The sequence below is a fragment of the Lampetra planeri genome, unplaced genomic scaffold (genome assembly GCF_965212315.1).
Source record: "Lampetra planeri unplaced genomic scaffold, kcLamPlan1.2.h2 scaffold_1535, whole genome shotgun sequence".
NCBI classification, from domain to species: domain Eukaryota; kingdom Metazoa; phylum Chordata; class Hyperoartia; order Petromyzontiformes; family Petromyzontidae; genus Lampetra; species Lampetra planeri.
The window spans coordinates 4,158-21,276 of NW_027614260.1; the positions used below are offsets into that span (position 1 = coordinate 4,158).

A 17,119-nucleotide genomic window follows, 5' to 3' on the forward strand; every position below is an offset into this window, starting at 1 on the left:
CTAGGAACAGCTAAGATCCTGTGCAGAACCCTCAGGCTCCCAGAGGAGGACCCAAGTCTGAAGGAAGATTTTATATATATATCCCGGAGGGGGCAAGCCACTTTTTTCCAGTCGAGAACTGTGGCCTTGGACTTGGACTTGGAGGTGCTGATTCACATCCCAATACACGCTGAAGGTCATGGCTTGAAGGAGCCAACAGGAAAACATCATCTGCAAAAAGCTGCGTTAAAATCCGGTGGCTCCCAAACCGGACCCCCTCTGGCCCCTGGCTGCGCCTAAAAATTCTGTCCGTAAAAATAACGAACAGAACTGGGAACAAAAGCAACAACCACTGGAAGAGGACCCACTTAATGCGGGCAATGTGAACCAAACTCCTACTTCTGGCATACAGCCCTTAGCAAAGGGCCCCCGATCCCATACTCCAGGAGTACCTCCCACAGGATGCCACAAGGAACACGGTCGAACGCCTTCTCCAAGTCCACAAAACACATGGTCCACCAGAAACACTGGTTGAGCAAAGTCCTCTGACCGCTCAAGCACCCTGCAGAGGGTATAGAGCTGGTCCAGTGTTCCCACGACCACCAACGAAAACCGTATTGTTCCTCCTGGATCCGAGGGTTCAACTATCGGTCAAATTCTTCTCTCCAGTACCCTTGAATAGACTTTCCCAGGGAGGTTGAGGAGTGTGATCCCTGTGATAGTTGGAACACATCCTCCGGTCCCTCTTTTTGAAAAGTGGGACCACCACCCCAGTCTGCCAGTCCCAGAGGCACTGTTCCCGTCTGCCATGCAATGCTGCAGAGACCTGTCAGCCACGACAGCTCTACAACATCCAGGGGTTTGAGGTACTCAGGGTGGATCTCATCCACCCGAGGTGCTTCGAGATCAACCGGTAGTCCTCCTCTATGGCCTCCCCGAACCTTCCCAGACCACAGTTTTTGCCCCTACAACACCTGAGCTGCGGTGCACTTGCCCTGCTGGTACCCGTCATGCTGCCGCAGGAGTCCCACGAGCCAACCAGGCTCGATAGGACTCCTTCTTCAGCTTAACTGCATTCCTTACATCCATTGTTCACCTGTGGGTTCAGGGGTTGCCGCCACCACAGCACTGGAGACCTTGCGACCACAGCTCTGAGCGGCTGCATCAACAATGGAGGCAAACTCAATGTCTCCAGCCTCCCTCGGGAGCTGGTCGAAGTTCTCCTGGAAGTGGGACCATGAAGACCTGCGGATCAAAACTCACCACCAGCTGGGGATCAGTTGACAGCTCAGCCGCTCTCTTCAACCGAGTGTAGGAAACATACGGCCGTAGGTCAGATGACTCGACTACAAAGTTGATCATTGACATCCGGTCTAGGGTGTCCTGGTACTACGTGTACTTGTGAGCACCCTTATGCTCGAACATGGTGTTTGTTATGGACAAACTATGACTAGCACAGAAGTCCCACAACACAACACCACTCGGGGTTTAGATCAGCAAAATTATGTTGTAGTTGTATAGAACTTCGTACTGATTAAAAATCATTACAAATAAATTACACTAGTTCACAGTTTAAACACCAAAGCAAAAATAAGTATATGTAAAAATGGAGGTGTAATGGAAATTATATGTGTGAACCGTAAATGAACCTATACTCCTGTAGGGTGATACCAGCCGACCCATCGTCTCCCATCACGGTTATCTTCATGGTAGAACAGTCTCGTTTCCCTGAGTGGTACATAGACTTAATTTACTGAACACATATATCTGTATGCTGCGGCCTGTCTACAGTCTCATATCCGAGAGTAATACGTGAGCTTCATCTATTGTACACAGACAGCTCTTGTGCTGAGGCCTATTTGCTACATCTTATCTCCTAGAGGCCCGCATTCCACGCAGGGAGTTAGTGTCCTTGCAGTGCAGGTGTTCTCATCCTCAGTTACACAAGCTCTTACGCGCATCATCACACCATCCTACCCCCCCTTGCTGTGCATAAAGTGTGCCCGAACTTTGTCGGAAGCGTGCACTCCTGCAGAAGACTTGCTCTCTGTATGACCTGTGCCTTGAAGCTTCAATAAATAGCTATACGATCATTTCTGGTGAGACAATTTTTATTTCTCCCAAAGCTAAACCAGAGACAACAAGATTTCCAAGACAGGAGTGTGGGTAGCTGGGGCTGCATAGCATAGTGGCTCCCTACTGCTGTAGGAGCCACTATGCTATCCTTATCACTTATTTCATACAATTTGCAAGATCAACTTTGAGCAATGAATTTATTAGATGCTCTTTAATCCGTCTGACAATAGTCCAATCTTTGCATCCAGTGTAAAACACCAGCATTAACCCTACTGCGTCGGTGTAGACGACACATGTTCCCATGTCTCCTTGTCTTGCTAAGTGGATTAAGTGGACTTTAGCTTTAGAAACTCCTGTTGTGGTTCTACAGTGTCATGGTCAAGTGATCCTGAGGACTTTACCCCAAAGTGACAAGCTTGTCTGCGACTTAATTCATTCCCTTTCCTTCTGATCGTGGACGAATGAAGACCCCTTTAGTAGTGTGAAGAAAAAGAGCTAAAAAAAACCCACATTTTTCATGCATGCATTTATTTATCTATGCCATTTATATACATACAGTGACGATTCATGATAACCACCTCAGCAAGTGGCAAAAATAGCTCGTAAAATCATCTTGATGTAAGAAAAACCTTCTGACATAAGAAAAATACTTTTTAGGAAAAAAAGGGCGAAGATTCAGTGGTGTCAAATAACATTCCACATGTGTGGGTGGAATGTTTTAGTTAATTCAAATAATTTGCACTGATTTTAAATGTATGTTGAAAAGCACTTTATAATGTCCTTCAAGGAAAAACCTGAAGAAATTTTGTTCATGGGTTTTGTTCTGGAGCCCATTTTTCTGTTGTCAGGTAGTTCACTCATCCATGAACTTCAATCCGTCCACATTGAGAATTCTTCCAGACATAAGAAAAGCAGACATAAGGTAAAATGTCCCAGTAATATGAAAAAGCCCTCTATACTTAAGAGACGGATGACACTTCTGTCTTGCTGGTAGGACACTGAGGTCTCATCCTCCACCATGCCACCCCATTCCGATGGTGGTCAGCATGCAGTTACGGAACTGGAAAATAGAATACACACAGAAATTGAAATGGCAATACATTTATCATAGTGGGCACAAACAGTAAACAAACTAAGTCTAAAACCATTCCAAACAAACCAACCTGTTTGTTCATCAGCACATAGATGACAGGGTTGTACAGAGCTGAACTCTTTGCAAAGAAGGCAGGCACTGCAGCCGTCAAAGCGGTGAAGGCAGCTCCCTTGTTCAGGAAGATCCAACCAGCGAAAGTGGCATATGGTGTCCATGCCACCAGGAATCCGATGACCATCAGGACGCACATACGTGTCACTTCCCTCTCGGCTTTCTGGGTGGATTCAGACTCCTGCTGTTGTGCTGCAGCCTTGAGAGTGTGAAGATAACAACATTTCATCAGCATCCACAGGATGTTTTCTGGAGCTTCATCAGCATGTTAAGTATCAGATATGTTAAATGCACTTACAGCTTTGACTGTCATCACGAGGCTGCCATAGGTGAAGAAAATGAGGAAGACAGGGACGAAGAAGTGGACGACAAACATGTAGATGACATATGATTCGTTGTTGTAGCCTGGGGCCAGAGTGTAATAGTCAGGTCCGCAGGAGCACTGCATGCCCTCAGGAAGGTACCTGTGTGGGACAATAAGAGATCATCATGAATACATCCATTTGTGTTTATGCATCTACTAGAGCTGCATCAGTAAGTTGATCAATTGAACAAATTGAAACATCAAAAAACATTAAACCAAGATAAAGAATGGAAATGCAAATTTACCTGGACCAGCCAAACAGTGGAGGGCCAGCACATGCAAAAGCCATGATCCAGGTGAAAATGACTCCAGCTGCTGCGTGAGTTCCAGTGAACTTGAAGCTTCCCATGGGTTTGCAGACAACGATGTACCTCTCAATAGCCAGGACCACTAGAGACCAGAGAGCCACCTCACCTATGAGGAGAGAACTTGAATGAGTCACATGTGTCCATGTTGTACACCAGACAAGAAAGGAACTGTATTCTATTCTATTTTATAGACCTAGAGAAGAATAACATGTCTTCTTCATTCTTACCTCCAAGCGTGGCCATGAATCCCTCAACAGCGCAAGCAGTGGCTCCAAGAATGAAATAGCCATTAAGGGCAGATGTGATAGTGATGGTGAATCCGAAGGCGCACATGATGAGACCAGCCACAGCCAGGTTGACCAGGATGTAGTTGAGGGGTTGCCGGAGCTTCTTGTTCTGAGCCGTCACCAACAATGTCAAGCCGTTGATGGGGGTTCCAGTGCAGATCAAGAAAAACATGTAGAAAGCTAGAAGCTTGAAGACCATGGGATCTACCATATAGTACTGAGGATATTCAAAAGGACTTCTAACAACCCCAGTCCTGTTGGACATGGGAATGTAGAAGTTTTTCCCCTCTGTGCCGTTGGGCTCGATTCCTCCTTCCCAAGCCATTTTCTTTGTCTCTTGTTGTATCGAGCTTCTTCAACTAAGAGGTGTTGTAGTGTTGTTGGGCAACTGATCAAATGCCTGTGACTTTTATACTTCACCTCTCGTCTTAAGTCTGCCAAACTGCTAAATAGGGATTACGGGGATGTGGTAGTCAAACTGTCAATCAGTCTTAATACCGGATAGAACCATCTTTTAGATAATTTGTTGCAGATCCTGAACATTGCCTTCATCATCTTTATGTACAATAAAGGTGAATCATCAATCAAAGGTGAAGTGAATTCATTTCAGAAAAGGGTTTTGTCAAATATTAACACTGTAAATGTGTGCTACCATGTGGTCTGTATGTTCTAAGATAGCTTTTATTAAAATAGGTCGTAAGAGTTTGCTTTTTCATATACCTGAAAATATTGCAGACGTAACGTTTTTAAACTTGCAAATCAAATCAGAAATTGAATGTGTCACTCATGAAGAATATGTGTCATGATCCTAATTGGACTGACCTCATTATCTCACTTGGCTGTGAAATAGGAAAGGCTTATTGTTGGAAATGGATGTCAGCCAAACATTTGGCTTATGCCTTATGGGCCACAGAGGCATGGGATTCTGAAGAAAAGGAGCTAAAGTCTTCTAGAGAAAACCACCTGGTTATATTTTATTATAATTTGTGTATCATTATAAGTTTCCATGTTATTTTTAAATGCAGTATATGATTTATGATTAATGATAAAGTAAAATAGCTGTTAACTAGCTACTACCCAGCGACAGTATCCAGGACAAGGAAGTCTTCATTCAATGAGAAATCCTTTTTATTACTGCAAATCTCCGTAAGTTCATTTTTGCTCAGTTCCCATGCCATTGTTTCTCTCAACTGGATAGATGACAGACTCCTTCTTAACTGCCTGTTGTGGATTTGTGGCGTCACTTGGAGGTACATTACAAAGGTTAGTAGATACAGCTTCATATCTGTATTTGATGTAGCTAGCATGTATGAGCTAATATATAGTGTAGCTGTTTGACCCAGTGTTCTTAAATATACTGCTGTAGTTTCTGCTGATTGCAAACAAATTTAACTTCCAGTATTGTGCTGTGTGTGATTCTCAACTCTTTCTTTCTTTGAATCTGCAGTTAAAATATTTGAGTGAAATTAACATGTCAAAATGTATTTGAGATTAAAGTCACACCCCAATGTTACTGGTACTGGATTTCAACACTTAAGAGCAGATATAACTAACTAATATAACTAATAACTAATCACTATGCATGAATTCGTTAATTAAAGGTTAACTATGTATCCTTTTTATTAAAAGCTTTATATTTAAAAAAAATAATAATAACACATCCACAGTGTGTTTAGAGGGGCACAGAATAAAAGTGTAGCTTTTCCTGAAAAAAAATATACTTAGTGTGAATTCATTAGATTTTTTTATGGATCCATCAGTGTGTTTATGTTTACATGTACAAGCTATTGGTGCTACTGGTGCCTTATGAACAGAAGGCAGAGTTGGCAAATCCTGCAGCATCAGCTTCACAGCCCCAGAGTTATGAATCACAGAGGTAGAATAACCTGAGAAGAACAAAAACCTTAACGATAGAGGAGAAAAGTCTGCATTTCCGGGTGTGTTTTGATGCCAATGAAATCCTTTCTATGAGTCCATCGAGCATCTGCTTCTCCAACATTGACTCTGTTTTTTTGTTCTTCTCCGGTCATTCTACGTCTGTGACTTACAGACTCCTTCTGTGCCGAGCATAGAGACCGTATCTGGCAACTCACAACGCCCCGTCGATCGGCTTGTACATGTAAACATAAATACACTGTTGGACCCGTAAAAAAATACAAAATTATTAATTCACACTACATATAATTTTTTTCATGAAAAGCTACACTTTCATCCTGTGTCCCTCTAAACGCATTGTGGACATATTATTTTCTTAAAAATATAGCTTTGAATAAAAATTTTACATACCCCACCTTTAAATACTGTTTTAAAATGTATTGATTAGTTGAAATTCGTAGTTATCCTGTAAGATCCACAACTTGACATGGTTCAGACAGATCGCTTGATGCAGTTGGCAACGGGGTTATTTATTTTGTGTCACAATTCCAATGCGAGCCGATTATATTTCAGTATTCTGCCAATTTTTTCGCAGTTAATTTTAATACATCAAGTAACAAGTTAGAGGAGAAGATGTGTACTCAGATACGCAGTGCCTGTACTAGCCACCAGGGGACACACATTTGTGGTTTGGAGCTAATGATTAAACTCATGTGTAAATGTTCCCCAAACACCATGAACTCTTGTAAATTACTGGCACAGAATGTATGATGACGTTACAGACTAACTAAACATCATTACTTATCTAAGGATAAAAAAGAACCAGGATCAGGATCTGTTAGAAGATTACTTATTAAATGATTCAAGCATACTACAAGTAAGAATGTCAAGAACGATGGATCTAAGTCAGGGTTAAACAATGGGTAGGTGTGTGTTAAATGGTTGTAAGGCATAACACAGGGGAGAGGAACCACCTCCTTAAAGCAGTTTAACACACCGGGGCGTTGCATCTACCGAAATTAAATGTGAAAATCATCCATTTTGCTTGTTTTTTCGACAAAAGGCCTGCTGTTACACAATACATGTCTTCTGACTGGAGTCCACCAGAAATGCATAAAAAAACGCTGCTCACTCAAAATGCTGCAGCTCGAGTGTTGACCAGAACAAAGAGATCAGAGCTCATTACTCCACTTCTGAAGTCTTTACACTGGCTCCCAGTCAGCTGTAGAATAGAATTCAAAGTTCTGCTACTGGTGTACAACTCACTAATTGATTTAAGTCCAGAATACATCCATGACATGTTAACTGAATATAAGCCTAGCAGAGCTCTGAGATTGATGGACTCAGGTCAGATAGTCGAGCCCAGAGATCAGACTAAACAGGGTGAAGCAGTTTTTAGCTGCTATGAGCTCATACGTCACTTCCCACGAGCTACGGGTGTTGAACTGTTCTGATCCTTCACTATTGGATGCTTGTTCCTTATTTATTTACACACGTAATTATAATGCCGTTTTTAAAAATAGATATTATGTGTCAGTTAAAACTAAAATTGAAATGAAAATGAGGTTAATAGCCTAACAATAATTCCTCACTGACCCCCCACTCCCAAAATTGATATGCCTGACACACAGGCGAATAATGGACAATGTTTTTTGTTGTTGTTGTTTTTGAATTTTATACTGACAATAATTTGACACCCGAAATAAATGACACCCTTTTTCAAAGTGAAACTCTTCCAAAATTGTACGGCCCTAGTTTGAAATCATAGAAATCATAGAAATTATAGAAATATGTGTATAATGAGGTATTGTGTTGCATGTATTAATTAATTATTGGTCTCCATCCAACCGACCCAGGAACATGCAACAGACCTTGAATTCTTAAAAATGTTTCCATGTCTTCTGCATAATTAATGCAGATGTTATGTAGAAAATTAAACATCAGCATTTCAAAATAATTTTTCTCTGTTTTCATCCAACATGTACTCCAACTTCACTTGGCTGTAAGTTGCCACACCTTGCTCACGTGTAACTGTGATCTGCACAGTTGATCTCCTGGTGAAAATGAAAAGGATCAATTTTGACAGCTGATATGCCTCTGTCTGTAAATTCCATTCCTTCATACCAGGCTGTGCCTTGGCAGAGGACTTTGCCTCTCCGAACACAGGCTCTAGTGCCCCCTTCATGTCTGTCCATGTCTATTATAGACAACACAACGCTGCAGCAATGCCACAAACACATCATAAATTGTCTCTAATGTAATACCTACCAATCTATTGATACTTGAAAGATTTCAAGATTTCAAGATTCAGTTCAGCGAAAACAAATTTACAATGGCAAATCAGTCATTGTGAGGATGTAACTGTTACCTCTGGCAACAAAGGGGCCCAATCAGGTCCATATCCAGCATATGCCCATTTTCCTTTACCTGCAAATACACTTTAAATAGTTAAAAAGTATTCACAAGTGTATCCCTGACCATCACAGATAACTTCCATCAGTTCATACTTCCAGTGTTCATTGATTATTCAGTCTACATTTATTGGATGAAGCCCTGGAACAGCAGTTGGACTGGGTCATTCATCTGGCACTGGTAACAGCTCCGAGCCTGCAAGAGATGTCAGCTTAACTGAACAAACAGTAAATGTGCCTGATTGCTTGAGATGTTGAATTTGCTAAAGAATTAGGATTATTTTTTTGCTAAAATATTGTCTTACCCATTCTTCAACATCATGTTGAAGGTTACGCCAGAAGTAGGCAGCCACAACATGGCCCATCGTATTTTGTACACCCCCTTGGTTGCCTGTGCCTTTTTGGGTGTGGCATTCAATAGGTACTCCCCTCTTTTGATCATCTGACATGACCACCAGCTGCATAAAATTGTGCTTTGGGCCAGTGTAGAACAGTGTATCAGCTAAGAAATGAAAAAAAAAAAAAAAAAAAATCAAAAATTAACTGTTGGTGGAATACAAAATCTTTAATATGTAATGCCTCTCTTCTAGAAGTAGTTAATCCATCTCTCAATAACTACTTTCTAGCAATAAAAAACATTTTATTATTAAGAAATTTGGTAGAAAGGGCTGTTGCGTCACATATAGATGACTTGTTTAGCCAGGATAAATGTATTAACTTAAGAAACAAACCAAGGGTTTGTCTCATACAACACACATAAAAGCAATAATAACCTTGTTATTAATAATAACAATGTTCATGTTTTCTTGAAAAGTCCATCTTGAAAATGTCTTGTGTGGTGACAAAACAGCTTTTAAATCAATACAACTATATTTTTACTCGTTCAACTCCAACAGATGCAGTTACACACGCTATGACTATCAAAGGGTGTGAATATGATGACGTCACTGTATGCCTGCTAGATCACGAGTGCCATCAGCAGTACCAAGCATCACAAGAACATGACGACGTTTGAGGACAACCTACTTTGGAGACGTCGCATGCAGAATCCAGCCTCAGCTCTCGAAGTTGGCTTTTAATCTCTGAGCTACTGAGAAGAGTTGAAGTCCAGTCACGCATCAGAGACAGTTAATTCACACACAGACACACACGTTTTAGCCATCAACAATAATCTTCATGCACAATTTAGTTAGTTTATTAAGAGATTATTAACTGACCATAATCAACTTGCTCCTGTCACCATCACCCAGAGTATATCTCCTATCTTTTTTTACTTTCTGTGTCCATTCTTTGTCTTGTTTACTTGCTTATTGTGTGTGTTATTAGTAGCTGGTCAATAAATATACATCTTTAAAACTTGTTCTTGTCTGTTTCTTTTGTGCACAGAGACATGATCCATTGAATCTGAACGATCCCTGATGCTTCCAATAAATAACAATTATTTTATTGCTACTCATTTCAGTCCAGTTATAGCTGTGTGGTATTAGCTTTTATGTTATGTCAGTAAAACCATACCTGCGGTACAGAGTCAAGAGACAAACATATTTCTGACACTGAGTGAAGGTTCAAATTACTTTTATCCCTGTCAGATGGATAGACTCTCTATCCACTCATTGAAGTGTGACTTTAATCTCAAATACTTTTGTACATGTCAATTTCAAATATTTTTATTGGAGAAAATAGCAAAAAATAGCAAACATATGTAAAAAGTAAGTAAATAAATAAATAAAATGAAGTACAAAAAAACATGCTGCCATTTTAGCCATGCCGAGGTCAATACAAGTTAACATAGATCATGTTTATACATTGTAGAATTGGTTGAGAATCAAACATGGAAACCCACAGCACAATACTGGAAACTTTACTAATACTAGTTTGCAATCAGCAGAAACTACAGCAGCATATTAAGAGCACTGGGTCAAACAGCTACATACTATACACAAGCTCATATTTGCTAGCTACATCAAATACAGATATGAAGCTGTATCTACTAACCTTTGTAATGTACCTCCAAGTGACGCGACAAATCCACAGGCAGTCAAGAAGGAGTCTGTCATCTATCTAGTTGAAAGAGAGATATTTTGCAGCAGGTTCCTGGTCCAAAATAATGGCATGGGAGCTGAGCACAAATCAACTTACGGAGATTTGCAGTAATGAAAAACTGATTTCTCATTTTTTCAGTGCACGGAACAAGAGAATTAAAACTTTGTTGTCCTGGATACTGTCGCTGGGTAGTATCAGCTAGTGTATGCATGTGTGGACTTACCTGGCCATCAACTTAATCATTCCGGGTTGTGTGACTTAGATGTAATGAGCAATAATGAGCAGTCCAATTAAATTGACTTGATCATTAATCAGATGACATATGGTCAGTGTCAATCAAGTGATATTTTAGTCCTTTTGTGAAGACATTTCATTTCAATTCTCAGATATACTGTATTTAAAAAGACTTTTGCTCTTATGTTGCCCTTATGCCATTAGCCAAATGTTTGGCTGACATCCATTTCCCACAATAAGCCTTTCCTGCTTCACAGCCAAGTGAGCTAATGAGGTCAGTCCAATTAGGACTAGGATCATGACACATATTCTTGATGAGTGACACATTCAATTTCTGAACTGATTTGCAAGTTTAAAAACACTTCGGCAATATAATCAGGTATATGAAAAAGCAAAGTTTTCCAACCTATTTTAATAAAAGCTATCTTAGAACATACAGACCACATGGTAGCACACATGTACAGTGTCAAAATTTGACAAAATCCTTTTCTGAAATGAATTCACTTTCAAAATGATTCACCTTTATTGTGCATCTATAAAGATGATGAAGGCAATGCTCAGGATCTGCAACAAATTATGTCAAAGATGGTTCTGTCCGGTATCCGGTAAGGCTGATTACTGACATCTTGACAGTTTGACTATTTCACAACGCTGTAATCCCTATTTAGCAGTTTGGCAGACTTAAGACGGTTTAGAGGTGAGGTATAAAAGTCACAGGCATTTGATCAGTTGCCCAACAACACTACTACAACACCTCTTAGTTGAAGAAGCTCGATACAACAAGAGACAAAGAAAATGGTTTGGGATGGAGGATATGAGCCCAATGGCACAGAGGGGAAAAACTTCTACATTCCCATGTCCAACAGGACTGGGGTTGTTAGAAGTCCTTTTGAATATCCTCAGTACTATATGGTAGATCCCATGATCTACAAGCTTTTAGCTTTCTACATGTTTTTCTTGATCTGCACTGGAACCCCCATCAACGGCTTGACATTGTTGGTGACGGCTCAGAACAAGAAGCTCCGGCAACCCCTCAACTACATCCTGGTCAACCTGGCTGTGGCTGGTCTCATCATGTGCGCCTTCGGATTCACCATCACTATCACATCTGCCCTTAATGGCTATTTCATTCTTGGAGCCACTGCTTGCGCTGTTGAGGGATTCATGGCCACGCTTGGAGGTAAGAATGAAGAAGACATGTTATTCTTCTCTAGGTCTATAAAATAGAATAGAATACAGTTCCTTTCTTGTCTGGTGTACAACATGGACACATGTGACTCATTCAAGTTCTCTCCTCATAGGTGAGGTGGCTCTCTGGTCTCTAGTGGTCCTGGCTATTGAGAGGTACATCGTTGTCTGCAAACCCATGGGAAGCTTCAAGTTCACTGGAACTCACGCAGCAGCTGGAGTCATTTTCACCTGGATCATGGCTTTCTCATGTGCTGGCCCTCCACTGTTTGGCTGGTCCAGGTAAATTTGCATTTCCATTCTTTATCTTGGTTTAATGTTTTTTGATGTTTCAATTTGTTCAATTGATCAACTTACTGATGCAGCTCTAGTAGATGCATAAACACAAATGGATGTATTCATGTTGATCTCTTATTGTCCCACACAGGTACCTTCCTGAGGGCATGCAGTGCTCCTGCGGACCTGACTATTACACTCTGGCCCCAGGCTACAACAACGAATCATATGTCATCTACATGTTTGTCGTCCACTTCTTCGTCCCTGTCTTCCTCATTTTCTTCACCTATGGCAGCCTCGTGATGACAGTCAAAGCTGTAAGTGCACTTAACATATCTGATACTTAACATGCTGATGAAGCTCCAGAAAACATCCTGTGGATGCTGATGAAATGTTGTTATCTTCACACTCTCAAGGCTGCAGCACAACAGCAGGAGTCTGAATCCACCCAGAAAGCCGAGAGGGAAGTGACACGTATGTGCGTCCTGATGGTCATCGGATTCCTGGTGGCATGGACACCATATGCCACTTTCGCTGGTTGGATCTTCCTGAACAAGGGAGCTGCCTTCACCGCTATGACGGCTGCGTTGCCTGCCTTCTTTGCAAAGAGTTCAGCTCTGTATAACCCTGTCATCTATGTGCTGATGAACAAACAGGTTGGTTAAAAGAATATTCATGCATGTTAATATTCATGTGCCTGTTCCTCATTCACCCCCCAGTCATTTCCACTGTCACTTACCTTCCTGTCTTTGCTCTTTTCCAGTTCCGTAACTGCATGCTGAGCACCATTGGAATGGGCGGCATGGTGGAGGATGAGACCTCAGTGTCTACCAGCAAGACAGAAGTCTCCTCTGTGTCTTAAATTTGATGACACCCAAACATTTATGGACATTTTCCTTCCAGATTTGACAAGATCCCACCAAGAAAAATATCAACTCTTGCCAAATAGCTGTCTGGATATGATGAAAAGACATGTCAAAAACCACAAAGGAATGGCATCCCACCTGTTAATATGTACAAACGAAAACACTGTAAGATATCAGAACATTTCTGTGGTGGTCATTCATCTTGTTCAGCATTTGTGTGTAAATGTGTGGAGCACATGAGTGTGTGAGTGTTACTGAACTGTGACTCACTTACGTTTGCTACATGCGGTTACACTTGAAACTGTCTGAAATGTGGAAATCCTTTGTGTGATGTACATGAATCACACATGGGATGTTAAATGTAATTATGTGGGTGAAGCACATGTATCACTGGGCTGGGCAATGACACTGTTTTTATGTATTTTATGAAAATTTGGGGAAAAAAACATGTAGTTTGTCGTAAATAATAAATGCATGCATGAAAAGAAAGTTCCGATTTAAGATACTTTACAATTTTCACTGTTTATGTAGGCACACTCAGCAAAGATACACTGTTCAGGAAACACATAATAACACAACACATTCAGGATTCACATAACATCCAATAACATGAGGTGAGAAGTGTGGTTCCACCAATGAAGGTTTGGAGGTTTTTGAACATGGAGGAAATGTTTCAGACAGACATGGACTAACGTGGTCCGATGTGGTACGTAAGAACTCATCTTTAGAGTCCAATTGTTTTTTGCATTAACTTGAAAAAGTGTTTCACACATTGCCTTTAGTCTCATGGGAACACCGTGAAGTGGCAGATCGTCAAGCCGTCGAGTTCCTTGCTCAAAGAGAAACTAATGAGTAAATGTTCCAAACCCCTTTAACCTCTTGTGTAATCCCCTGACATTCCAGGACATTCGGCTCAACCTATTAGGGGTGTCAGATTGCATCGTTGGCTTACACTATCAAGCAAGCAGCTGCCCATGGTGGTGGCGTTTATTTTGATTTGTATTTAGCGCATCTTTTTCTCTTCTTGAGCCAATCGCTACCGTGGTTATCCAATCGAGTGACACAGTCTAGTCAAGACACAGTTCAACATGTCATTGTTCTTTAACTGTGATTTAGTCATAGTGTGATGACTGACACAAGGAAGCAACATAAAAAAGACGGAGGGACACAGAGAACTCAAGAATACATACAGTGGGGAAAAAAATGGAGACTGAGGGCAATGGCATCACATTGAAGTAGTTCAGCACAGCTAGGAAAGCATAGGAGGAAGTTGAATAGAAATCTGAAGAAATTAAATGAAGAGTAATTTAAAATTGGTTGGAATTGTAAAAAATACAAATAATAATAGCAAGTCATTGAATAAAAAAATAAAATCAGCATCGGATAGAAAGCTGGATGACTCTACAGAAATGCATCATGTGAGGAAGTTACTGATCTCCTCAGTCAGAGGACACTATGACAAAAGCTCAGGCACCTTTGGATCCACCTGAGGATCTGAGACTGCGTCTGGGCTCGTAGGGGGGTCAACATGTCGTTCACATAACTTGACCTGAACAAGTTTTAAAACTGATCAGTAAAATCTTAAAGTCAGTTCTAACAGAAATGATGATGACATGATACCATCGCTTGTGTTTTTGGATGAGTCGGGAGCGTGATGTATGTGTGATGCCTTTGTTGAGAATAGACTCTGTTGAAAAGGCAGATACTGAAATTCTATTTTCAATGAATGTATTACATCTGAATGCTAAGAGCCGAATGTGAACGGGAAAGAAATAACAAGTAGTTTCTTATTCATATTTCTGACAACTTTTAAATTTCCTCCAGAACATTTCTTAAAATGTGTACTTCTACTCCAATACATTTTCCATAACCATATTTGTTACTCGTTACTACAAAATAAAAACGGAGTTTGTTTATCAACCTCCAACTGCAAAGAAGAAGAAAAACACCAAGCATGATGAAGAAGGAGATCATGGAGGCACCCGCAGCTCTAGCAGCTTCTTCTAATTCTCTGGTAAGAAATGGTGAGTTGAACAGTGGTGGTGATGAAGCAGAGGACCGTGCACACCCGTGGCCATATTTGTGAAGAATTATCATCATGCACTGGCGTAAACCATTCATCAGGCTAATGCCTGCTAGTTCACTTTGTTTATATGAGCCTCTGAAGGGCTGTATGCACAAAAATAAATGTATTAGTACTATCAGGTTCTATTGAAACTTAAATTGATATTTGTCCACCAAATATTCCCAATGTGGACAAAGGGACATATTCACAATGTACTTTCCATACAATGCCACAGAAAGAGTATCAATATAAAATATGACACCATGGAAGACAACATACTAGACTGTCAACACTTTGTACGTCCCTCAGCTATTTTGAGGAAAATCGGTTGAAGTTGGAGAATCATTTATTTTATATTATTTTATTATTTAGTACTATTTGATTTCTTTCTAGAACGGATGAAGTCAGGAAAGCTTTAAAAAGGATGAAGAGTGGCAAGATGACATACCAGTGGAGGTATGGAAGTGTTTAGGGGAAGTGTCGGTAGATTTTCTGACTAGGTTGTTGAACAAAATATTAGACAGTAACACGATGCCTGATGAGTGGAGGAAGAGTGTTCTGGTACCAATTTATAAGAAGGGTGATGTACAGAGTTGTAGTAACTACAGAGGGATAAAGTTGATGAGCCATACCATGAAGGTTTGGGAAAGAGTAGTTGAAGCCAGGTTGAGACAGGAAGTGGAGATTTGTGAACAGCAGTATGGTTTCATGCCTAGAAAGAGCACCACAGATGCAATATTTGCACTGAGGATGCTGATGGAGAAGTACAGAGAAGGTAGGAAGGAGCTGCATTGTGTTTTTGTAGATTTAGAGAAGGCATATGACAGGGTGCCAAGAGAGGAATTGTGGTTTTGTATGAGGAAGTCAGGAGTGTCAGAGAAGTATGTTGGCTTGGTGCAGGACATGTATGAAGGTAGTAGAACAGTGGTGAGGTGTGCTGTTGGAAGGACAGAAGACTTCAAGGTAGAGGTAGGACTGCATCAAGGATCGGCCCTGAGCCCCTTCCTGTTTGCTTTGGTTATGGATAGGTTGACAGATGAGGTCAGACAGGAGTCTCCCTGGACTATGATGTTTGCAGATGACATTGTGATTTGTAGTGAGAGTAGGCAGCAGTTGGAAGAGAACCTAGAAAGGTGGAGGTTTGCTCTAGAGAGAAGAGGAATGAAGGTCAGTCGTAGCAAGACAGAGTATATGTGCATAAATGAAAGGGAGACCAGTGGAAAAGTGAGGTTACAGGGAGCAGAGGTGGTGAAGGTGCAGGAGTTTAAGTACTTAGGATCAACAGTGCAGAGTAGTGGAGACTGTGGAAGAGAAGTGAAGAATAGGGTGCAGGCAGGGTGGAACAGCTGGAGAAAGGTGTCAGGAGTGATTTGTGATAGAAGAGTTTCAGCTAAGGTGAAGGGAAAGGTTTACAGGACTGTGGTTACACCAGCTATGATGTATGGTTTAGAGACACTAGCGATAGGCAGAAGACAGGAGGCAGAGCTGGAGGTGGCAGAGTTAAAGATGCTGAGATTCTCTTTAGAAGTGACCAGGATGGACAGGATTAGTAATGAGGTCATCAGAGGGACAACACAGACAGGAAGGTTAGGAGAAAAAGATAGAGAGGCTAGATTGAGATGGTTTGGACATGTGCAGAGGAGGGACAGTGGATACATTGGTAGGAGAATGTTAGAGATGGAGTTGGAGGTAGGAGACAGAGAGGAAGGTCAAAGAGGAGGTTTATAGATGCAGTGAGGGAGGACATGGAGGTAGTCGGAGTCAGAGTAGAGGATACTAGAGGATACAGAGAACAGGGAAAGATGGAAATCGATGATTTGCTGTGGCAACCCCTGAAGAGATTAGAATGGAAACGTGAAATTTGAACCGACGCCGTGCCGGATCGAGACGCAACGCACACGCAGCGGTGTAAATCCAGGGTAAGGGCCCCCGGTTGGCAGGAC

At 41.2% G+C, this 17,119-nt stretch overlaps 2 protein-coding genes across 2 annotated transcripts; one reads left to right on the top strand and one right to left on the bottom strand.

Moving 5' to 3' along the window:
* Positions 1-3,061: 3,061 nt before the first annotated feature.
* On the bottom strand, positions 3,062-4,543 carry LOC144739513 (green-sensitive opsin-4-like). Its single transcript, XM_078622456.1, has 5 exons — positions 4,159-4,543; positions 3,869-4,037; positions 3,558-3,723; positions 3,219-3,458; positions 3,062-3,115 (listed from the first exon to the last, which is right to left on the bottom strand). Exons 1-5 carry the CDS (start codon positions 4,541-4,543, stop codon positions 3,062-3,064), a joined length of 1,014 nt encoding a protein of 337 aa, XP_078478582.1.
* Positions 4,544-11,576: 7,033 nt separating this feature from the next.
* LOC144739514 (green-sensitive opsin-like) lies at positions 11,577-13,107 on the top strand. The gene is made up of 5 exons (XM_078622457.1): positions 11,577-11,961; positions 12,083-12,251; positions 12,397-12,562; positions 12,662-12,901; positions 13,009-13,107. The coding sequence occupies exons 1-5, from the start codon at positions 11,577-11,579 to the stop codon at positions 13,105-13,107; spliced, it is 1,059 nt and encodes a 352-aa protein (XP_078478583.1).
* The last annotated feature ends 4,012 nt before the right edge of the window (positions 13,108-17,119 follow it).

Excerpts from the sequence above, each read along its gene's own strand:
- LOC144739514 (XM_078622457.1), top strand. The coding sequence starts at position 11,577 with ATGGTTTGGGATGGAGGATATGAGCCCAATGGCACAGAGGGGAAAAAC. Across the intron at positions 12,563-12,661 it reads TCGTGATGACAGTCAAAGCT|GCTGCAGCACAACAGCAGGA; the intron begins GTAAGTGCACTT and ends CACACTCTCAAG. Across the intron at positions 12,902-13,008 it reads ATGTGCTGATGAACAAACAG|TTCCGTAACTGCATGCTGAG; the intron begins GTTGGTTAAAAG and ends GCTCTTTTCCAG.
- LOC144739513 (XM_078622456.1), bottom strand. The coding sequence starts at position 4,543 with ATGGCTTGGGAAGGAGGAATCGAGCCCAACGGCACAGAGGGGAAAAAC. Across the intron at positions 4,038-4,158 it reads ATTCATGGCCACGCTTGGAG|GTGAGGTGGCTCTCTGGTCT; the intron begins GTAAGAATGAAG and ends CTCTCCTCATAG. Across the intron at positions 3,116-3,218 it reads ATGTGCTGATGAACAAACAG|TTCCGTAACTGCATGCTGAC; the intron begins GTTGGTTTGTTT and ends TCTATTTTCCAG.